At 38.8% G+C, this 24500-nt stretch overlaps 2 protein-coding genes and 1 long non-coding RNA gene across 3 annotated transcripts; 1 reads left to right on the top strand and 2 right to left on the bottom strand.

The window, feature by feature from the left end:
- Positions 1 to 635: 635 nt before the first annotated feature.
- LOC136446915 (uncharacterized) lies at positions 636 to 14269 on the top strand. The gene is made up of 11 exons (XM_066445567.1): positions 636 to 697; positions 2020 to 2164; positions 2965 to 3140; positions 4022 to 4117; positions 4579 to 4768; positions 5049 to 5206; positions 5516 to 5610; positions 6216 to 7241; positions 7538 to 7687; positions 12825 to 12998; positions 13341 to 14269. Exons 4-11 carry the CDS (start codon positions 4030 to 4032, stop codon positions 14082 to 14084), a joined length of 2625 nt encoding a protein of 874 aa, XP_066301664.1. The 5' UTR covers positions 636 to 697; positions 2020 to 2164; positions 2965 to 3140; positions 4022 to 4029; the 3' UTR covers positions 14085 to 14269.
- Positions 8651 to 12001, bottom strand: LOC136446917 (uncharacterized). Its single transcript, XR_010757666.1, has 2 exons — positions 10405 to 12001; positions 8651 to 9959 (listed from the first exon to the last, which is right to left on the bottom strand). It is a non-coding gene; the product is annotated as an uncharacterized lncRNA (long non-coding RNA).
- Positions 14270 to 14361: 92 nt separating the features above from the next.
- LOC136446916 (PMS1 protein homolog 1-like) lies at positions 14362 to 24017 on the bottom strand. The gene is made up of 13 exons (XM_066445569.1): positions 23942 to 24017; positions 23559 to 23730; positions 23070 to 23229; positions 22288 to 22413; positions 21298 to 21461; positions 20131 to 20253; positions 19345 to 19488; positions 17745 to 18842; positions 17351 to 17447; positions 16391 to 16955; positions 15723 to 15940; positions 15457 to 15527; positions 14362 to 14888 (listed from the first exon to the last, which is right to left on the bottom strand). The coding sequence occupies exons 2-13, from the start codon at positions 23721 to 23723 to the stop codon at positions 14694 to 14696; spliced, it is 3126 nt and encodes a 1041-aa protein (XP_066301666.1). The 5' UTR covers positions 23724 to 23730; positions 23942 to 24017; the 3' UTR covers positions 14362 to 14693.
- Between the last annotated feature and the right edge of the window lie 483 nt (positions 24018 to 24500).

Raw genomic sequence — 24500 nt, 5'->3', positions numbered from 1 at the left:
GGGTAGCCCAAACAGGTGAGGACATGTCTCAACCTTATGTACCCAGGGATCAATGCTACACAAATAAAGACTGGGAAAACACCAATTGGTGGCTCTTATGATTCAGCGGTTTAATCTTTGAAGTCTTTCCTAAATTTACTTGTTCGGGAGTTCTGTTTTTGAGGACAAAAGTGACAAAACGTCAAATATTCAAACCATGATCCTGGAATACCATGCCCATTTTCCAGGCTTTATCATGCGTAGTTTAAAAGATATGAGTTTTGATAAGTGACTACAACAAAGTGGTTATAAGTATCAAGTACTCTTATGCTTTATGTCATGTGCATAAGTTAGCGTGAACATCATCTAATGCAATCACGATCTCAAGCTGTCTACACCATACACAACGCAATGTAATTTTGCAACATTTGATGAGGTGTGTTATTTCGTAGGGGATTTTCAGAGGAAGGGTAGTTCCAAAGTCCAGACTCCAGACAATGTACAACATCAATGACATTGATTATAAAGGTCACTGCCACAACGCTTGTGATTCGACAGACGTCACCTCACGTGATCATTTAAACCAATCATAACTGTCTACAACACGTACGTATACGTAGATGATACCCAAGTCGAATTCTTCTGCGCAACGCCCCTAAACCGTTTAGCTCACGTTCAACACAGGCGTCTTAACAGACACCTCGCAACCACAACGAAGGTAAGTGAACCCAATCTATCCATAATTAACCTTATAATCCGATCTAGTCATTGCGACTTGAAGAAACTTACAAAAATACGGAAAGTTTGTTTCTTCTCAGAATTAAGTAAAGACCATTGTTGAAACTTTCACTGCGGTCGGCTGCGAATACAGTTTCTGCCTGCCCGTCTGTCAAGCGGTGGCGGTGTTGTTGCAAAAGGACGTCCGTCTTATTGTCGTTGTCCCGGCGAGATCCGTCCAATACATACATTTGATTATGGTTTGAAACACCCAGATGCACGGGCGCCTAGGCCCGTATCCGGCTCGTAAACGGACGTCGCCATATCGCTGACAAGTGTCCCAGGGATACCGCCCCCCCGTGATTTCGCCCTACTAACAAACACTAGTAACCCCCATCAGGCTTTTCTACTTTCATGGATAATAGTATTCGGCAAAAAAAGGAACAGTTGGCCAGGAGAGTCACTCCACGGTGAGGGTCAATATTTCGTCCACGGAGTAACTACGCCTGCGAATGAAACCCTCTGGTGGCCAAACTTCCCTGGCAAATATTCTCCCTATAGCTGCCTCAGTTAGTCAGGTAGAGACTAGGGTACACTCGTGATATGTGAAAAATCATCAACGTAAACAGCCATGTGTATGATAAGTTTGTAGTTATCGAAAAATAGGGGTTACTAATTAGGAACTAAGCCATTGCAACTGACATAAACATTTCTGAAAGATTATCAAAGTAGGCCAAAATGATTACAAGTACTGTCCGAGACAAAGCAATGCTGTCGTTCAAACAGTTTTATTCTCGATAGTCGGCCGAGCATCCTTCTCATCTCCACGCAGATGGCAATTTGCGCGTTTCTTTATTTTTGTTTGTTTGTTTGTTTGCTTGCTTGGTATGTAAGTGAGAGGAAAAAATAAAATGAAAATGAAAATAAATCGTCTTATCTAAAAAAATACCTAATTGAGATTCAGACCCCATCGTGCAAACAATTCTAAGGTCTGTAACCCCACTGGGGCAAGGCCGCAAAATTGAACCAAGTACAAAGTTTGTACTACACTGTTAATGTTCAGTCAATTGTGTGGTTTTACGCTTGGAGTAAATTTACCGAACAGGTGTTAGTGGCAAACAAAAACAGCACACAAAAGAATGTCAATCATGGAAAGTCCCCTTTAAATTTTGCTGCGTAGCAACCAGACATATAACGAGACCTGCCGGTTACATGCCCTATACTTAAGACGCTTTTCTTACGCGCTCAAGCTCACGCCGTTGCGTTGCCAGAAAATGCACTTTACACCCTGCCCAGACGCTTTTGTATTTCTACTCTCTACAGAAGTTGTTACGTGACTTCTCCCCGTAATCATCATCTATCAACCCCTGTGTTTGTGTGTGCTGGGTTGCAAGTACGTATTAGTGGCCCTAGCCTTCTTTCCTAACTTGCTCAGTGGAAACGTGCAACCTACTCAATAGAATAACAGGTAAGGGCATGCCTCAACATTATGTACACAGGGTTCAATGCTGCACAAATAACTTTGGAAAACACCAAATGATAGCCCTTATGATTGAGCCATGTCACCGTGTGAAAGTCTTTCCTGAATTTGATTGTTCGGAAGTACTGTTTTTGAGGCCAAACTAACCATGTAATAGTTATCTTAAAATACCACATCAGTGTTCCTGGCTTCATCATACATGATTTTAAAGACGTGAGTTCTGATAAATTACAAAAATAAAGCGCTTCCAGGTATTCATATAATTACTGCCATCACGTTTTCTTGTGTTTTATGTCACGTGCATATTTCTAAAGGACATAATTTCGTTACGGCACTGGCATCTGAACTGCTTAATTACAGGGGAAAGCTTGGTAATTTGCAAATACACTCTTTGTGCCTCATTGACTCAGAGGGACCAGAGGAATTAATCAATAAGCGAGCCTTGTGTGAAAAAAAGGTGTTCTTGTGCCAATAAATCAATCAGGGGCTTTGAATGTCAATATCACAAACTTGCATCTAAACAGTATCCCTAAAAATCGGAAAGAGTAAACATATAGGTAGCAAATTAGCAGTTCTATTGAAGATTGCCAGTGTAATCATCATCTACTACAATCACAATCAAACTGCCTATACAATACACAATAAATGTCAATGTGTAATCTTACAGAATGTTACGCTGTGTGTTCAAGATTTCGTGGGGGATTTTTAAAGGGCAGGTAGTCCGAAAGTTCAGACTATATGCAAAGTCTATGTAAAGGTCACAGTCCTAATGCCTTATGATTGGACAGATTTCAGCTGGCGTGATCGGTAAATCACACAGGGGCAACAACACCAGACATACTCAGTTTCTGCAGAGTGAGTGAAGTGCGCGAGTGGGGTTGATCTGCGCAACGGCAGCAAACTGTTTTCTCGTTCCCTTTCAACAGAAAGTCTTTGATAAGGACAACTTGATATCGCAACCAGGGTAAGTGGACTGCATTCACAGTTCTTCTTGCAATTCCACTTGGGTATTGCGACTAGACGAAACTTACAAACTGACGGGAATTTATTGCTCCTAACTAACGGCCAGACTATTGTCGAAACTTATGCTGATATTATCAAAGTAGCTCTGCCGAGTTTCGCTCTCCATCAAACCGGATTCATCCTCCTTTTCAGCAGACGCAAGTATCTCGTGAGCAGCTGAACCTTAGCTGTCCACTTTGTGCAACACAATGTGAAGATTGCCGCATTCACAGAAAGAAGAAAACACACAGAAAATTCACAGAAAATGTTGCATAGGGCTGCGTACGTGTCTGCACATTGTACCTGTCAAATTGTTTACGTACAGGTCCAGACTTGACCGCCTGGTGCACCTGTACCTGAAAAAAAAAACCTAATCGATTATACTAAGTTAAACGGTAAATCCAGTCTCTAACTTCGGATGACACTTCAGCATTTGAAAATCAGGTAAACTTGTACTCTTGCTTTGAAATTTCAAAAATGAGAAAGATGACCCCAGGGTGGGTTGAGAAATAGAAAAACGTTTTTTTTTCGTTGTATTGATTTTTGTTGCTGCTGTTACTACTAATCATAAAGTTGTCATACAGGGCTAATTGTTCAAACAGTTCGAAGGTCAATGTTCAGCATTGGTTAATTTACTAAAAGGGTACACATAAAGTAAATGTAGTAATTTCAATACATGTCTGATAAAAAATCCTGACAAGTTAACATTTTGCTGTGCAGTTGCAGAGACATATATGTATTGTAATCATGGCATATTAAAATCGTCCTATTGATATTAGGTCGTAGCACTTGCACAAATAGCCAAACATGTCTATCACTTTAATGTTGTCGATAATCTTTCAGGGTGCAAGATGGCAAGCAAACACTTCTGGATGGTATTGGTCTGCCACGTGATCATGATAGTGCCCTTCCTCACGGTCAAAGGACAAACAACCCCAGGTCTGAGACGTTTAACGTTACAAACATTCTTTGTCTAAAATGGTGTCTATTAGAAAGACTATTCATCAGTGTTATCGGATCAATGATGAAAGATGGCTCTTGGTTCTATACCAACGGTTAACAATATCACACCTGTGTTCTCAACTGCAGAATAATGAGGTGTAACTTGTCATTGAGCTCTGGTTTAATAGAAGGTAAAAAAAACAGCTTTACAATGACTGTACTTTACCCCATCCTGAGCACACACAGTGTCTGGTGTAACGCGCGCAGATTTTTAGTGCAAATAGTAATCACACGTACTTTTGAAATACAGAGACACATACCCCTTCTATACTTGTACATCCAAACCTCTTACACAGACCGATGTTGTGGTATGTGGAATTTTGGTGTTGAGTAGACTTCAACACACTTCTGTGTATCATTTATTCATTATAAGCACCATGAATTGCATTGAATTACAGACGGGCTTCCTCTGGACCTGTTTGTCTCACCGGAAGAAGTTAATACAACTGAGGGCGCCATGGCAACGTTTGTGTGTTCAGCAGAGGAAGCCGGCCCAGCAGAGAATCTTACACTACGGTGGACTTGGTCTGGTGCCCAACTTCGCAACTCAAGCAATCGCATAATTCAGAGTGTACAGAACAGCACCAGGCAAGTCGATACTAATATCAGAACGTAAAAGCAAACCAATGTCTCAATGTAAATGATATATAACATAGACTCTGGTGTTAATAACATTCAGTAGAAGATTATGTTTCTGGTGTCGCGAAAGGCTTGCTGTATGCGATAGATAGAGAATGCGGATGAATTAAGACTCAACTTGTGTATACACAGGTTTGTGGAATAGGTCGGTGGAGACTTTAATTTGGGTTTGATAAATCCAAACGAAAAAGGAAATATCAAGGGCAAATATCTTAAATATTCTACCTAGCCCTGATGGACGGACATCTTTCAAGAACCTCACTCTGCAAATACTGGACCTAACCCCAGCAGACGAAGGAGCATACATCTGCCAGGCATCGTTGGAAGACCAGCATAAACAACGCATTGCATGGCTTCACATCAAAGACGAAGGACCTCATATTGAAGGTCTGGTCAGTTAAATAGAACCTCCTTGGTCTGACACTTTCTGTTTATATATGAGCCAAATGACATACGGCACGATCGGTTCCTACAGTCATAACATAAGTGAATTTTTGAGAAAAACAAACAAACAAACAAACAAACAAACAAACAAACACACACGCACGTGTACACACGTAACGAAATTGTACAAAACTGAACGTTTACTACGTTGGCCAATGGCATTATGTTCTCATATTCAGTATCAAACATGATTTGTGTTTATTCATTCTTTATTGTCTTGATTGTAATTGATTACTATCTTAAAAATTATAGGGAATAGCAGCTTGTGGTGGATAAGCGCTCCTGCAATTTGCGGTCCTGCAGTGATCGTGACTGTCATTCTGTGCTTTATGTACAAGCGAACGAAGGTAGGGAAACCATAGGTAATCTTTTAATTAAGATGGCTCTCTGCTTGGAAAGAGCATTGCTGTGTGTTAATATCTTACTAGCCCTCAACAGATTGCTGATAGATAGAGACATCAACATTTGTCGGTGGTACTTTGCCTTTTTCAATTCGAATTTGAGCTAGTGGCTAAAAGGGCTTCACAAATTAAAGCCAACATGGTGACCATATACAGAAGTCTCATTATTTACTTTGCATCTCAATGAGTCTCTTGCAGAGATATGTGGAATGAAAATACAAATTTGCAGTCAATGTTCAACTATACGTTTTCTGCTATTACAATTTGATAGTTAGCACAAAGGTTTAGCGACATACTCATCATCATGAGGAGCTGGTTACTTGGATATTTTTGACATGGAGAGAAATCATGTCAACTGTACCTTGAAACTAGCTACACGTAATGTCTGTTAAGCATGTTTGTAGTGCATTTATGAATATATAACACAGAAATGCATAATTACAGACAGTTCCACTACACTACAACTCAATTAAGAGCAGTTCCACTGGTAGGCTTGCTAGTGATGCACGCAAATGTGTGTTGTGCTGACTACATTAATGTATTCTTTGCAGGGAATGCCCAGCAGCACACTCTGTTCCAGCAGTGATTCTTTGCAAGATAGCAGAACCAGCCCCAAAACTGCAATATCAACCAATAGATATTTGAGACAAGATACAACAGATGTATATGACACAGATTGTAAAACTGATCAGCAGGAAAGTTCACTGGAAATCATGATGAAAAACATCCCAAATGGATTTCCAAACCCTAATTTTGTTTCTGTGCTTCCGGAAAGTTGTTCTGACTTTAAAGAATCTAGGCTTCATAATCCTAACAAGCTTAAGACAGAAAGACCAAAACATTTCAGAAACTTTCAAGGTTTTCATGGATCTAAAGGGGATTTTCGTAGACCGGATTCTGGATACATTAGCAGTGAGGATTTCGTTTTAGAAGAGCATGAACGCTTACATTCTAAAGTGCATGCGAGACAGGAAAGGTTCAAACATCTACAGACTGACGCCTGTGAAAAACTTATCAAAATGCCACCCAGCAAACGACTCATAACTAACATAGTCAGTAAAACCTTTGCATCCGGGTTCTTTGATGAAAATGGCGGCCACCTTTCAATTCCGGATGCAAATGTGCACATGTTCATTCCACCAAATGCAATCAAAGCAGGTCGTCAACAAGAAGTCTACATTTATCTGGAAATGAGCCCACAGTGTAATGGTCTGGAGATGTTAGGTCCTGTACTTCACTGTGGGCCTCCAGGTCTCCACTTTGATGTTCAAGTTATATTTTCATTGCCCTTAAGTACCAACAAATCAATCAACGAATGGAAAATCATCCCAATGCGAACAGAAACAGACATTGAGAAACCAACAAACTGGAAACCCATTAGTGAAACTGAAGACGCATTATGTTTCGTGGAGGGAACCACGTGCACTTTCTTTGTAGACCATTTCACTTTCTATGGCGTCTCATGTACTGATGATCAGGTTTTCCTAATTGGTGCCTTTAGTTCGCCATCTGAACATACAACAGGTCAATTCAACTTTCACCTTAGGTACTGGAAGAGTGGCCTGGGTTTGACAAAGGTAAGGAATATAGAAGTTTTCATTTCATTTACTGAAACTTGATACCTCTTCATGTTTGACTTAAAAAAATGTCTGTTAGGAAATTGAAAAGGAATGTGCACTAACTGTAAATTCAATTTATATTAACTGTTACATACAAGATAGCAAGGTCCTTTTATTCACAACCAAGCATTTTACCAGGCTCTAGATCTTGTAATGTGCTTGGTTGTGAATCAAAGAACTTTGCTATTCAGTCATTCACCAACCTGATGAAATTATTCATGGATGTTACATACAAATGTCTTTATCTCTTGCAGCTCATATACTCAGAAGAAGAGAGTAAACATTCTCATCACCTGGAGACAAAGGCTCTTCACATATACCCAAATGGAGCAGATCTACAGTTGGAGATAGAAGACCTCAGTCCCGGCTGGACTCAACTGACACCTACTTGTAGCAGAGTAGTGGTAAGTCATTCAGTCATCTGAGGTACTTTGCTCTTGCACTTATAAATATTTAATGTTAGCCTATGTGGTGACACTTACATGTAGCCATACATGCTATCAGGACTACACTACCAAAAATGCAATTTCTTGTATTCTAGTTTTTTCTTACATACAGAAAAATATTACTTCATGCAAGCAAATTTTTCTGTATTCAAGAAAAAGGTTTTGTCCACGAATTAAGCAATTTTTTACTTACTGAGCTTTTTCTTGTAGTAAGAAAATCTTTCTTATAAAAATGACCTTGGTTACTGCCGGAAAGTAATTCTTGCAGTAAGATTTTTTTTCTATGTATATTCTTGATTCAGACACATGGATCTGAGGTTCTTATACTAAGAATTAATTTCTTACTTAAAGGCTGGTATTCTTGACCAAAACTTTACTGCCTAGAAATGGTTTCTTACTGCTAGCTTTTATGTTCTTACAAAAAGAATACATTTCTCTTCTTAAGACCAAAATTCTTGATAGCAAGAACTACTTTCTTATTTCTAAGATGTAGGTTCTTATACCAACACGTCTTTTCTTACTTCAAGACCAAAATTCTTACAGCCAAGAAATCCTTTCTTCTTTTCAAGTTTTTTGTTCTTATAACAAGAATGCATTTCTCTACTTAAGACCTGCAATCTCAATACCTAGAACTGCTTTCTTATTTTCAAGATTTAGGTTCTTACACTAAGAATATTTTCCTCACTTCAAGACCAAACATGCTTATTGCTGAGAAATGTTTTCTTACATCAAGATTTATCTTCTTACATCAAGAATCCTTTTCTCGCTTCAGGGGCAAAAATTGTTATCGCCTAGAAATACTTTCTTACCTCTAGAGCTGATTTTCTTATACAAAGAATATTTTTCTCACCTCAAGAACATAATTCTTGCTGCCTAGAAAATACTTTCTTACTTCTAAGATTGATCTTCTTACAATAAGCATACTTTTCTTGCATCAAGAGCAAAGATTGTTTATTGCCAAGAAATGTTTTCTTACTTCTAAGATTAATCTTCTTACATCAAGAGCACAATTCTTGCTACCAAGAAATGTTTGCTTACTTCTAAGATTAATATTCTTACACCAAGAATATTTTTTCTTATATCAAGAGCACAATTCTTGCTACCAAGAAATGTTTGCTTACTTCTAAGATTAATATTCTTACACCAATAATACTTTTCTTATATCAAGAGCAGAATTCTTGCTACCAAGAAATGTTTTCTTACTTCTATAATTGATCTTCTTACAACAAGAATGCTTTTCTTACATCAAGAGCAGAATTCTTGCTACCAAGAAATGTATTCTTACTTCAAAGATTAATATTCTTACACCAAGAATATTTTTCTTACATCAAGAGGACCATTCTTGCCGCCAAGAAATGTTTGCTTACTTCTAAGATTAATCTTCTTACAACAAGAATACTTTTCTTATATCAAGAGCACAATTCTTGCTGCCAAGAATTTTTTTCTTACTTCTAAGATTAATATTCTTACACCAAGAATACTTTTCTTACATCTAGAGCACAATTCCTGCTGTCAATAAATGTTTGCTTACTTTTAAGATTAATCTTCTTACAACAAGAATACTTTTCTTATATCAAGAGCACAATTCTTGCTGCCAAGAATTTTTTTCTTACTTCTAAGATTCTTACACCAAGAATACTTTTCTTCCACCAAGAGCACAATTCTTGCTGTCAAGAAATGTTTGCTTACTTCTAAGATTAATTTTCTTACAACAAGAATACTTTTCTTACTTCAAGAACACAATTCTTGCTACCTAGAAATGTTTTCTTACTCTTAAGACTGATGTTCTTACAAGAAGAATCTCACTCCAAGAGTGACAGTTAAAATGACATGTTGATGGCTTAATATTTCTGTAAATTGTGGAGTCTGGTATAAAAAATGACATTGGCAAAGCTTTACAGTGTATTATTTCAAAAATAATAGGTACCGTATAAGAATAATATACATTATATACAATATTGTTGTACAAATACCAAACTAATTTTGATACAAAGCCTACTGAAACTGAAAGGACATAAAGATTACAAACTGCTATGTAATTAACATGCTATATGATTTATTACATATGATATATTTCATAATATATAATTCTTTATCGTCTTGGAAGGTGGTGTAGAGCAGCCTCATCTGACTTGGCAGTGTTAACAGATGATCATCTTCGACTATGGAAACCAAACCCTTCAAGCCCATTTCTGTTGACATTGGCATTCCCATTGGCATCTTCCAACATCTGGGGGAAAAATGAAGACTATGTTATTCATTTTTACTTTCTGAGTTGAGCTAACTAACTTCCAGCTTCTAGATGTGAAAGTTCCAATTGAATTGATTTCTTCACAAAACACATCATATGTTTTATCATTCTTTAACCTATCCATATGTTTTCCAGAAACAATACGTTTAAAATAGTCCACCCCTCAGAGGTGGAATGTAATCTTCCAATGTGTGCGGATCGCTTTTTGATTAAAATCTATTAATTCATCGGCCAAAAAGATGTTTTGAGTTGGACCCAAAGAGGCTATACTTATCATTATCTCTAATGCTTGATGCTTTTGACGATTAAACCATCCAGGGGCCCTTTGACTTTTTTTTTTTTTTTCATATAATACACCTGATATTATATGATAAATAAAGTTGAGCTGATTTTCATACAGTCGGGTGGGGAGGGGGGCACTTACCTTTTCCATACTGCTATCCAGTGTTTCCGTGCAAAATTTGGCATCTGCTGCAGGCTCAGACCATGATCCCCACCTTGTATATGTTCTCTTGTACCTGGGTTTTGACTTTGAAACCGACTTGAGTCTTCAATTAATACAAAATAGAACTAGAAGTGAACAGCACTTGAAGGCATGAACTTCTCAGAGCTTTGGCCCTGCTGTCAACTGCCTGTGGCATTTGAAAGCACCAATCAGGAGTTAGGAAAAGATCACATGGCAAGTGTTGCCATTGGTCAAAATTTTATGCAGATATTTGCTAGAACAATCAAGATTTTTAAAGAAAATTTAACTTGGCTTCTATTTCTTGCAATAGCCTCATCTTAGCCAGGAAACAACCATTATATTATACGAGTTCAAATAAGAATTTCAAAGTATTTCTTGTATTTCTTAAAGTATTATTAGGCCACAGCAAGTAAATTTTATGGATGACATCCTCCACAGACTCCAAAATTAATGAGATAGGGCGAAAAAAAAACAAGGCGGGCCAAAAAAAACAAGATTCCTATATTTTCAAATTTTGAGATCATAACTCTTGTTAAACAAGAACTGAGGCGACGAAATATGATATCATGACCAACAGGTCTTTTATTCCTGTATTCAACCAATGAGGTTTCATATATAATATAAAACCTCCTTGATTTAATGTAAATATGTCCTTGTAGATGTGTGTACATCTCAATAGACTAACTACAACAAATGCAGAAAAGAGCTTGTTGTACCATCATCTGAAGCAACTACACTGGGAACTCATATGCGATGAAACACCTTGTGTGTACAGCTCAATTAACTAGACACCCCCCCCCCCCATTATTTATATAATGTCCTTGCTAGAACAAATGCAGAAAACAGCTTGTTATTATACCATCATGGGCAGGAACTACACTGGGTATTCATATGCAATGAAACACCTTAGACTGTCAACATTTACGACATATTTGCCAATTTTTGGCATGTTGACCACCGTCGGAGGGCAATGAAATTTCTTGTTTTTTATTTCGAAATCAGGCGAAAATTAATGAGCGCGCTGATGTCATCCATAAAAATTACTTGCTGTGGCCTTATCAAGAAAAACAAGAAATGCATTCCTCAAAGTTTCTTGATACGAAAATCAAGAACATTCAAGAATATTATTCTAGTTATGACTCGAACTTTGTCTTCTAGTTTAAATATCTTGAAAATTCTTGTTTTTCTAAGCAGGATACCCCAAGAAAGGCAAGAAGAAAATTCCTCTATTTTCTTAAACATCCCAAGAAAAGCAAGAATTTTTTTCTCAAAGGTTCTTGATACGAAAATCAAGAACATTCAAGAATATTATTCTAGTTGTGACTCAAACTTTGTCTTCTAGCTTAAATATCTTGAAAATTCTTGTTTTTCTAAGCAGGATACCTCAAGAAAGGCAAGAAGAAAATTCTTCTATTTTCTTAAACATCCCAAGAAAATCAAGAATTTCTTTCTCAAGGTTTCTTGATACGAAAATAAAGAACACTCAAGAATAAAATTCTAGTTGTTGCTTGTTTTCATAATCTTGAATTCTTGTTTTTTCTTACAACCAGAAAAAGAAGATGTATTTTCTTATACATGGCAAGAAATAGATTCTCCATACAAGAAAAACAAGAACTTTTAACTTCAATTTCTAGAAAATTCTTATGGGAGAAAATCCTTTATAGAAATTATTTCTTTATCTAAGAAAAATAAGAAAATGTTTCTTGTTGTGAGAATTTACAAGACAAGATTCTTGGAATGGTCCCTTGTGCTTTTCTTATTTATTCTTATCATTTTCATGGAAGTTCTTCATTCAAGAAAATTTGTCCACGAATTAAGTAAAAACAAGAAAACTAGAAAAAACAAGAAAAATCATTTTTGGTAGTGTATTAGTCTTTACCAATTGAATAATTCTACAAGAGGGTGATTTAAGTCAGTTGGATGAGAAATGGTCGAATTCTGTAAACTTTGGGTGGCATCCCATGGCTAAAAAGAGCAATTCCATTATGCTGTCTGCATACTGTACATAGCAACTTTTAACATGGCGAATGGAACAAAACAAAATTAAATTGAAAAAAAAGGTGATAACATACTGGTTGTGTTATTATGTTGATAGATTTGATTACACATTGAGAGGTGACAATCCTTACTGTGTACAGATAGGTATGTACATCAAAGAATGTTTGGACATAAGAACAAGTAATGTATAAGTATACGACACGCTAAATTTCAATATGTTGCCCTATCCCATATAATTGTATGTACAAAAACTCTTTCGTATGCACCTATTTGTTTGTTTGTATGTATGTATGTATAGATTAAGTAGACCTTACGAGAGTCGCTGTACTTTTGTTGTGTCAATAAAGATTGTTGTTATTCTCATATGGTTGTCCATGCAGGTTCCTTACGCCAGACTGAGGAGTGAGAACTTACAGGAAGTGCAGACAGAATTCGGGTTTAAGATTGACAGTTGGGACAGAGCACAAGGGTTTGCCTGCCGCATCATCGCCTACCAACTCACCCATGAACAAGAGAGAGCAGAGCTGCCTGTTTCCATCCCAGACGGCTATGAGGTAACAGATTAACTACATATACATGTAAAAACCTTTGGGCTCATTGTAGAAATTAATGTGAGCTGTTGTATATATTATGTGCCAGATTCCATTGACCAAAGCTGGTGTGTGTCAAGTCTGGACAACAGTTAAATGGTGTAAGGAAAAAAGTGAAATCAAGATGAGGCACAACTACAGCCTATCTTTCCAAATTATACCAAGTTAATGTCACTGCTACAATAGAAAAAAGGGTACATTTGAGCACATACTGTAAAACTTGCCAAAGGTCTAGTGGTATGCCGATGCAAAGTATGCCAATAGTCAATTGCAAGTGACACTTTTATATAATTTAAATGCCCATAGGTTCTTCAGGAGCAAAGGCGAGATGAGAAACTTCTGCCACTTCGAGTTTTTAACAGCATCTGTGTGTCGATGGATAATGAGAGTATTCGGCTGGCTCAGGGACCAAGAGCAAAAGGATGGCAGTCTTTTGCAGAAGAAATTGGACTCCCCCCAGCCTTTATTGCTAACTTCAACAAGATCAAGTCAAACGAAGAAAGAAGAGCAGGAGCCACACCTTTGGGTGCTCCAGCAGTAGCAACACCCAGACAAGACCGAGGCCCAACTGCAACCATCCTTGGGTGGTGGGAGCTGAAAAACAAAGGACAAGGACTGCAAGCAATATGGAAATTGCATCAAACATTCCGTAGACTACGAAGACTAGATGTTTGCAGAATCTTGGATCCAGTCATTGAACAACAAAACCAATGCTTTGAAGAGCACCCCGGGGTAGAAACAGCAGGATGCTACACTAATCATCATGAACTACACGATTCTGTGCAAGAGACTAGCTGTATGCAAGCTGGAAATAGGGAAGAGACAACATTGACAGCTGCTTATATGGACCTTGGAGCTGCCACAGTCCTAAGTGGGGACTTGTACGAAACAGATGGGACAACAAGTGGCATAGAATCATGTGGGTCTTCACCCCACATTGCAAGGAGTAACAGATTTAGATGTTCATCCTCTTCTTATGGATCTTTGGGATCATACACCTCTTCGAATTCATACACAAATACAAAAGTTGTTTATCATCCCAGGAGGTGATTAGTCATTATCACTTGCCCACCCCCTTGACACGTACATGTAAATTTTGAATTAAGGAAAAAACATTTTAGTGTAAATTATGTAATAGCTAAGGAATTTTGTACATAAGAATGTGACATTTTAGTCTTTTTATAGCTTGTCAATGAGCATTTTGAGTATTTTTTTGCAATTCTTCATAGTGGGATTATAAAGAAATACAAGATACAGTAACGTTATAAACAAGCTAAGAAAAATTGAACAAAATGCAGAAAACATATAACTGGTCATCCCAATATAGTCCACTGTGTAATGATTGTTTAATGTTGGACATAATGCCATTGCAATTGAGATATTTTTGTAAATGATTAAATCCAGTATGGAAAACCTTTACCAAAATGTGTATAATCTATCCAAATGAATTTAATCAAATGGATGTTGGCCCTAACTATTAAATGTAAAAAGCATATCATTTCCAGTTGTTTGGTGCCAAGGGGCTATTACAGCAATGATATGGCACATGTAAAAACTCATTACAAGTGTTTTCTACAATGGACACTGTTAGCATTCATTATGACACTCTAATTGCTGTTAAGGCTGCTTTGTATTTCATTTCATGTCAAAGTAGTAATATTAATGAGACTGACTGTGTTCCTGACTACACTGTGAGCTCAGCTCCTCCAGTGTGTAAATAGTCTGTATGAAGGGTTTGCTGTGGAGACATGTACGACACTTGGGTAACTCCTTCTCCTTTCTCATGAGGATGTCACGAACGTCGTCGTGTGACATGGTTCTGGACAGACCACGGGACATGCGCACGGCCTCTCCCTGTAAGGTAGAATGAGAAAAGGAAAAAGTTAACTGTTAGAAATTACTGTAAATGCCTTTAAGTTCACAGGGAGTTAAGTTCAATTTTGCAGTGGTTCTAAGTTTGCGGTTTAAACAACGGAGTAGGCGGACAGAAGAAGCATTTTCATGGTGGCTTTAGGATCGCACTGAAGAGGTTACCGTGAAAAATGCTAACATAAAAGCACCACGAAAATGTCAACATCCATAGTACAAGCAACATTCAAAGGAACTCTTTATATAGGAGGATCAAATAAGATAATCAAATGTACCTGAAAAGTTAATGTTGAAAATGTTAAAGTGTCAAAACCATTTTGCAGTCTTTATCAGATAAAGCAAGAACAGGGCAAAATGTACATTAAGTATTAAGAAGAAAAGTTACTGTATCAACATTCCTAGAAGCATTTCATGATTCTAATAATAGTGAAAAATAGCAAGCATTATTGTAAATGTGGAATAAATGCATGGAATGACTCTTTTTGTTGATTGTTTCTACTTCTTATAACATCTTATACTTAGTCTAGGCAAGAATAAGACTAGGATTACTCACTTTCAGGTAGTGAATGACTTTAACTGGTCTGCTGGTGGAAACTGTGGTGCTGTTGGCTCCACTGATGATGCCTGAAAACAAGCAAAACTTTTTTTGTGACTTTAGTATCCAAAGTTTATTTATTAGCACAGAGCAACATAACAGTTGTTATGAGATGGATCATTTGCAAGATGAATCTATTTTTCTACTGCCTTACTACACAGTATCAAACAAACAAACAATCAAACTATATTCATAATTAAAAAGGAAAGTTTGATTTTACTTACCAAGGATTTCCTTCAAATCGTCCACCCCAAAAAAGGGCATGCATCTTGCCATGGCAACAACCTCTGCCCTGATGTTGCCCTCCTCGTCTGAGGTCAGCTGGACATCGAACCCGTTGTTGACCAGCCGCGGGTCACAGATCCTCCTGGAGGGGGCGGGGTGGGCGCTCTCACTGTCCAGGTTCTGTAGGGTTTGCCACGCTAGAGAACCTCCTGTCGTACTAAGAGGAAGAAATAGAAAATTGACACACACAAATGTACTTACAACTGAAAGATCTGACCACAAACATTTCAAGTTATATTGTTACATGTACTGGTATGTGATTTGCTGATGCTCGCTGATGCTAACAAATCATTCTATAGAACATGTATGTCAAGAATTTCAAATCTAAGATTTCAAACAAGAAACCTTGAGAAGAAATTCATGCACGTGCATGCACATTCACAAGAATATAAACTAACGTGGGGGAAACATGCACACACACACACATATACACATGCATGCACACACAAATGCACACATACATTAACTCATACTCATACACATGCACACACACACACACACACACACACACACACAGACGGACACACACGAACACCGTAAATTGTGAAACATCAAGAGTGCAAACTTAGAAAGGGGATGAACTACCATATTGCGTAGTACTCTGTACCTTTCATTGAGAACCACCGGTGCCCTGAGTGGTTGCCGTGGCAACACGTGAGTCTCCATCAGCCTGTGGTACAGCAGCGCCTCCTGTATCCTGTACTGGTGAACTGCAACAACTTCCGACCCTTGCACTCCGACCCACACACCATGTGGTGCCAGCCGGCCAATCAGACGAAGCGTTTCATCACATTTGTTGGAAACTTCTTTCCTGACATTCTCTTTTAACCACGTCATGCTAAACCTTACATCAACTACTTTCAAGACGGGCTGATTGTTTTCGTTGTTTTCCTTCCGTGATTTTTGAGACTGGAACATTTTGTCAATGAGAGTTTGATGAGAAACTGGGTCCAACTTCCTTTTCTTGGTACTCAGCTTGTTCTTCCTTGGTAAAGGTGAAGCTGAGTTACTTTCACTTTCTTGCAGTGTCTTGAGATGTGCCTGGTATCTCTGCTGATCTCTGGTTGCCATGGCTTCGTACCGTTTTCTCTCCTCATTGGTCAGCTGCTTCCAGCGTTGATCGATCAGCCGAGCGATTTCTGCAAAGTCAGCTTCAAAGTGCTCCTGACACACTGCGGAGGGTTTAGACAAAAATTGTGTTTGTAACTCTATGATTGGTCAATATTGCAATCAAAGGATTTTGTGTGATCATTTAGTTTAAAGCTATAATTGTATTAATCTTCAATATTAATCTTTACTACATATGGGAACATAATCACTTGGGCAAAAAAAATTCTGAAAAAGCAAACAAACAAACAAACAAACAAACACATACAAACTATTTAGTGACGTTTCGTACAGGCAAAAATAAAACAGTGATTTCTTTCTTGTCTTGAAATTAAGAGATAACTTTGTGTTGAACAAAATATTCTCCCATATAGCTTATGCAATTGTGCCTTATACAATGTTCATCAATGTGATCATCCAATTTCAATGCCCCCCCAACCCTAACCCCTCCATTGCTTACCGTCAGGCCTGACATCCTTGATGAAGAAACTGTAGGCTGACTGTGGCTTCTTGACTGGTTTGTTTCCAACCAAGTCATACATGGTCGTATGGCCATCCTGTAAACAGAAATGTGTCACAGATTATAGTTTTATCTCTTACACATTTGTGCCCAGTACTACTGCAGAATCAAGAGGTCCAAGGTTCAAATCCCTGCCATGGTTCATGGGCTTAAGTCCCCCTGAAAAATGCAAGGTCCCTTTCTTCACCTTGTAATGGGAAAGGTGCTTACCCCAGTAACTCTATTTTCCTCATTTGAATCAAATTACACACATAGTCAGCCTCAAATGGTTTGGCTAAGGCTATAAAGACTACTTTTTATCTGCAAGATAAACCAAATTGCTGTGGCATTTCACCTTTTCCAGTATGGTGTTTTTCCTTCCTGGGCTTCCCCTGTCAACTCCTCTTTGTGGCGACTGATCTTGTCCCTGATTGGTTGCTCCAGGGACCAATAGCCTCACTGGTTCGATTGGCTCTCCAACAGAGTTGACCAATCCTCTTCCTTCACTCCATGTCTTAGCTGAAACCTCATTGGCTGTTGAAATCTCATCCTCTTTCTGATTGGTTGAGGCAGGATTGTCACTGTCCAATGACGGGAGAGGAGGAATGCCATCTTCTCTAAGTGTCTGATTGGCTGAATTTGAATTATTTAAAATCTCAGCTATACCTTCACTCTCTTTTCTGCTTTCTTTGTCATTTTCATCTTTTTCCTCATCACTTAGCACCAGACTGAGGGAGGTCTGAGTAAGAAGATTGAAGCTGACGGCATCTTCGCCTTTCTTAGCTGTACTAGCTGGACTTGGAGATGGAAGGTCCCCGAGCAAAGAAGAAGAAATGGAAAAACTAATCTGCGAATCTTCTTGCAGTTTGTCTGTTTCATGCAGAGACTCCTGTGAGTCCACTCCTGCTAACAGTGAGTCAGTCATCGAGAAAAAAGATAACTCTGTATCGTCTCCTGACCTATGGGGCCTTGTGGAGGAGATGTCAGGGGTCTTGACCTCAGCAAGTATAGAGTCACCCATTGTAACGTCAGAGTCACAACTTGAGCTGACGTTTGTTGTTGTTACGTTAACAGTTGTATTCTCTTCTGTACCCAAAAGCTCTGAATCCCCTATTTCATCCTCTACACGTACGAGTGCCATAGCATGGCTACTATTACCATTTTCATCTCTTTCTGTTATTGAATCTTCTTTTGACTCTAGCGTTTCACAATCCTTTAGTGCAATCTTTCCTGTCTCTGTCAAATCATCTTCATTTCTAGTTTTATTCGAAGCATAGGCACAGGACAATTGTTCATCTTCCAGTGTGTTTTGCTGTGTGGTGGTGTCCGAGGCATCAGTACTATTATGTGTTGTATTTCCAGTTTCATCACTTGTGGTTGTTTCGTGGTTTGAGTCATCAGAAGAGCTGTATACAGTCTGCAGCATCTCTTCAATAACAGACAGAATGGAATCCTGAAAAGAAATGAAAAAGATGAAAACTTGTGTATCACTGTTGCATTTCTGGAAATTTCATGTACATGTAAGAGAAAATTTCCATGTTAGTTAATCCATCACCACTTGTAATAGTACTATAGTTTTGTACATTCATATGATATTGAATACATGGTGTAAATGGACATTAACTAATATACATTGTACACTTCAGTCTATTAACTCTTATGTCCAATCGTAGCAAATATATCAAATAATCAAATAAAGCCATTCAATTAACTTTTTTTAAATGTACAGAACAATGTAATTCAGCTATTGGGCTGCTAATGCTCTTTAAATAAAACCCATCATTATCATGATTATTTGTTGTATACTTTTCCACAATGTCACATGTATAGCCTCTTGGTATAACTTTGCACCAATGTTTTAGATTAGAGCATTGCAGACACTTTGGAGACAACATACTAAGTGTCTATTCTATTTCAGATTAAAAATATTCTTAAAAAACAGCAAAGTTTCCTACATTGTTGTGCAAAAGGACTTTGGTCTTGTTGGGCTCCACGTTTGGGTCTATCTCCGCTGGGGGCACCCTGATGCTGAGGAATATTATGGGATGTCGTGAGGAAGATCCTTCAGACGTGCTGCCATGGTAATACTGACGCACTAGCTGGAACAAACAATCTTAAAGTTAATACAATAAAAAGTTCATTTTCGCCACAATCCAATAAAAAAGATTTTTGCCACATGAACAGTATATTTTGATTTTTTATCTGAACAAAAGTACTGGTAAAAATGCATACAAAAAGTTAACGTCAACCATTCTAATAGTAAAATATATAAAAGCCACATCTGAAAAATACACTCAGTCTGTTACTGATTGAGCATTTGTTTGATTAGGGCAAAAAGATCACTGAAAAAAGAGTAGGGGTGACACAGCCTGATTGGATGAAAATGCCAACCGTGATGAAGCTGCATCATACTACTGGCTATCTGAAAAAGCATGACACTTCTTAATTGAGGATGACTGCTTGACCTTTTTTCATGATTAATCATGTACAGATAGGTATATACATCAAAGAATGTTTGGACATTAGAACAAACAATGTATAAGTATATGACACGTGATATTTTGATATGTTCCTCTATCCCATATGATTGTGTGTAATCAAACTCATTTGTACGCACTTATTCGTTTGTATGTATGTATGTAGTAGACCTTACGAAAGTCGCTGTGCTTTTGTTGTGTCAATAAAGATCCCATCTGTATTCTTGGACAAAACTGAAGCATTGAAAAAAAGTGACGTTTAACCTTCTCCACCCCCTTCATCTGGACCGGCCTCTCGTTGAAGAAGACAAAGGAGCGGTCAGTCATTGCCCGGGTGACGGCCTGGGGGTCAGCTCCGGGCTTGGGGAGGAATCCCTGAACCTCCACCTGTTATGGAACAAGATTCTAGACTGTGACCTCCAACTTAAGATATTTGTAATTGCTCTAATATTTGACTTCAGTACTGAATGCTACTAACCTCCACTTGTTATCAGCAAAATTACTGCCATTGTTAGAGTAACTATGGTACCAAGATCTACCAATACATCAGACTAAAAACTAATCTATTAAGATACCAATTTTGTTTTTAATACTATCTATTCATTTGTTATTTTGTCTATAAATTACCTGGATTCCTACCATTCATCAGTGCAACCGGATATTAGGTTCATTCATTTAGATTCACCAAATAGACAACATAAACTGTCATAAAAAATTCAAACTTCAATCCAAAATTATGAACATAAATGTACCACAATGCCACACTTGTATAGCCTATCCTACCTGTGGCTCCAGACTGCTGTGCTCCACCCTCTGCAGCAGTGACATGGTGCCGGTACCATCAGGGCTGTACGGTGGTCCACAGACATGTATAAACCTGTCCTACCTGTGGCTCCAGACTGCTGTGCTCCGCCCCCTGCAGTAGTGACATGGTGCCGGTACCCAGCACGTTCAGCAGGGCCGTACGGTGGTCCACAGACTTGTTCTTCTGCCACACCGTGCACTGGACAAAATAAAAACATTCCGAATTTCATCCAATTGGAATCAAAGAATGACGTACTTCTGAATCAAGAGCAATCATTAGAAAAGTCACCTATAACCAAGGCCATAGGGGCAGTGTGTTGTTATCCACTGTGTCTAGGGTATGGTATTGGTTAAGCCCATCATTTTACCATGTACACCTTTTTACTTCCTCAACAAATGTCAGGTACCCATTTCCATCTGGGTGAAGTGAGGAAAGTGTTAGTAGTACTTATAGCGGCAAGAAGCAGTACTCCAGTAAGAAGCTCTGAAAAGGGTGTCTGACAAACACAGAAACGTCAGCAGGTGAGATATACTGGTTGTGTAAAAAGAATCTCCAATATCCTAGCAAAGAAAGTTGCTGCCCTATGTGCCACTATGGACTTCAGAGTGAACAGCAGCAACACCCACCTTGTTGTGTATGAGTGAAAATCTGACATCTGGTTTGATGACACCCAGCGCCATCATGATGTCTTCCACCCGCTTCAGTTCCTCCTTGCGCCGCTTGGGGGCGCTGTAGTACTGTCTGCGCACAGGGACGTTCTTGAACAGGTTTGTGACAGTTATAGTTGTACCTGGAACATCACCATAGCAGGTAAAATCATACAACTAGAATGCTAACATTTGCAGGCGAATACATAATGTTTACCTTCACATGGTCTAGCCTTACAAACTACTGCCCTGTTCATTCTTACTCAAACACATTCATATGTATGGTGACCAGCCTCTCATGCACTGTATTGTTGATTGCTACATTATGTTATCGAACACCGCAGGGTGTCTGCTACTACATGTATACTGGTAACCATGGTGATAGTCGTCTGGTTCAGGTCGTTGACCTTATTTGTTTTGAAAAAGTTCAAGGCTGAAAGAATTCTTATTATGTCATGCCTGGGCCTGATACGGGTGTTCCGGACCGTGTGATAACTATCCGGATCACATAGGGTTCGGGAGTGTTATCACACAGGCTTCCATAGAATATTTCGAACGCATTTCGAGCGCGTCGGTTGCGCTGCCGTCGGAAATTCGAATGCCGGATTCGGAGGTTAGAATCAATATTGTTACAGTTTTGTGTTCGAGGACACAAAACTCCTTCAACTTCTGGTGCTTTCCGCATTGAAATGTGTGTTTTCTCGGGTGGGTATGACCAAGGTATGACATAAATAAAATACAACACGTTGTATTCCGCATCACCCTCGGTCCCAGCCCTCCTGCGGGTCGGATAGCCGCGGTCGGGCTGGTACCTCGGGTGATACGGAATACCCCGTGTTGTATTCTATATTTACAGTAGTAACGTTAATCCATGTACATTGGAAACGCATGTTTGCAACATTAGGATTTTGCAGCAAAGAGGTCACCGTGAAGAGAATATTGCTGTGAACATTTGAAGATTTGCAGTACCTTGTCCCAGATGTGCAGGTTTACTGCTAGTGACCTTCCCCTGCCTGTCCAGTGTGTACGTCATACTGAAGTCGTCAGCTGCAGTCTTCGTGGTGACTGTCACGTCAGCTACAGCACAGAGGGAACCTGGGAAAACAAAATGTCAACAATAACATTCAGGGCTGTAAATACTGGGTGAATGTGCAGTTTTTTGCAACCAAAGTAAGAGTGCACCTAAGCTTTGAATGTGGGTACACCGGTGTACTTAGTCTTAGACTTAGATATTTGTTTATGTTAGGAAATGGCTGATTGTTCATGCATCACATTAGCTTGTGTGTTATGTCGAAGAGCGGTTATACCGACTACATATATACAGATAAAGAAGCTGGTATGTTACACTGAAGGGCAGTCATAACGGCTACTTAGTATGCAGATACAGATACAGAAGCTGGTGCATTACGTCAAAGGGGGGTCATAATGGCTTTAAAGATGCAGATACATGTACAGAAACCAATATATGACATATACAGAATACACAAACACATGTACAAAGTATATCAAAACATTATTTCTAAAAACACTGTACCATTGGTAACTTTCTCTTGTTGTTGACAAGCAAAGCATACCCATCTACATTGTTATCTACCAACACAATCATACAAAATGTCCCTGCAGTTCCAGAGCAAGCTGGAAGGGGGCCCAAACTTTAATAAACTACTTCTTCTTTACATCACTGACAGACAGACACACAGACAGGCCAAAATTTATACCTCCATTTTCATGTCGGTAAAAATCATGCTTACCCAGTGCCTCTCCCCTGAAGCCGTAAGTCTCAAGACTGTCCAGGTCGGCCTGGTGAGACAGTTTGGAGGTGTAATGTCGCTGGGCCATGTACTCCGCGTCCGTGCGGCTGATCCCGCTGCCGTTGTCACTAACGACGATCCGGTCAAACCCAAACGACTCCTGGAAATCAGGAATGAGAAGAGAATAAATATCATCTCTCTTTCTCTCAGATTCAACATATGCAGAGGACATATAAACGATAATCCTATACCATAAGTTTCCTTTCTTTCTCTTGCCATCTCCCTGATTCACCATATTCGCAAGACACAAACCACAAACTTATACCATGTTTTTTTTCTCTCTATTTCCATATCTCTCTCTGTTTGTCTTGGATTCAACACAAACCAAACAGACATATAAAACACAAACCTATATAAGAAGTTTTCTTTCTCTCTTTCTTTTGGACTGATCAACACATAAACTATTATCAAGTTAACAGACCCACTGACCAGTTTGACGTCCACACTGGTGGCGTGAGCGTCCAGCGAGTTTTCCACCAGCTCCTTGACCACGCTGAAGACGGACGTGATGACCTGTGTACTGGACAACAGGCGGGCCGTCGCCGCAGGTAACGCTTGCAGGCTTCTCGCGCCGGCGGTCGGGGAGGCCATCATGAAGGTACTGTGAAGACAAATGAACTTTGTAAGGTTTCTAGGAGGTTTTCTTTAGAAGTTGAAGAACTGAAGAACTACTTCGCGTCGGAATGAGGCGGGTTTTTTTAGAGTAGAGTTTTATATATTGCTATCAAGATGAGTAAGACAACTTCAGTCATAGATGCATACTCATGGTGCATGGTGTAGTGTTCAAGAAACTAAAATAACCAAAACCTTACCTTTTATAGAGTAAAATCTTCCCTCAAAATCTGTGTAAAGGAAATATTTCCAGCTTCGCGCCTTTCCAAGTTAACCTCTGAACTTTGGCCCTTCAAGATCTCGGAGCTCTCGCGAGATTTCGTATAGACTGTACCACTCACAAGAAGGGGAGCACAGGTTAGCTAATATCAAAGACTCATCAAACTTCTGCAGCAGAATTTTGAGTCTTTTTGAATCATGTTTGTTTCCAAATAACGACCGAAACTTATGATTTCTTCGTTATATAAACAAGTTTTTTTTCAAAATAATGAGAAGTTTATTGCAAGTTCATGCCCGTGGGCTAATTGCAAATACATGATAAAAACATAGGAAAAACATACATGCGTCAGTAAACTGTGTCTGACTTTGCTGTAACAATAGGTTACTGGTACTATATACAATTGTTGGCTATATCTAAATTAGCTGGGTTTGACTTCTTTTTTGGAAGCAGTGGAAGACGAAAAGTCCCACTTTTTCTAGTATTTGTGGGTTCTGTGATTTCAAGAGAAAGGTAGCTTTTTGTTCATCCGTGAATGTGCA

This window comes from Branchiostoma lanceolatum, chromosome 13, assembly GCF_035083965.1.
Source record: "Branchiostoma lanceolatum isolate klBraLanc5 chromosome 13, klBraLanc5.hap2, whole genome shotgun sequence".
NCBI classification, from domain to species: domain Eukaryota; kingdom Metazoa; phylum Chordata; class Leptocardii; order Amphioxiformes; family Branchiostomatidae; genus Branchiostoma; species Branchiostoma lanceolatum.
This window is presented reverse-complemented; position numbering and strand designations above follow the sequence as displayed.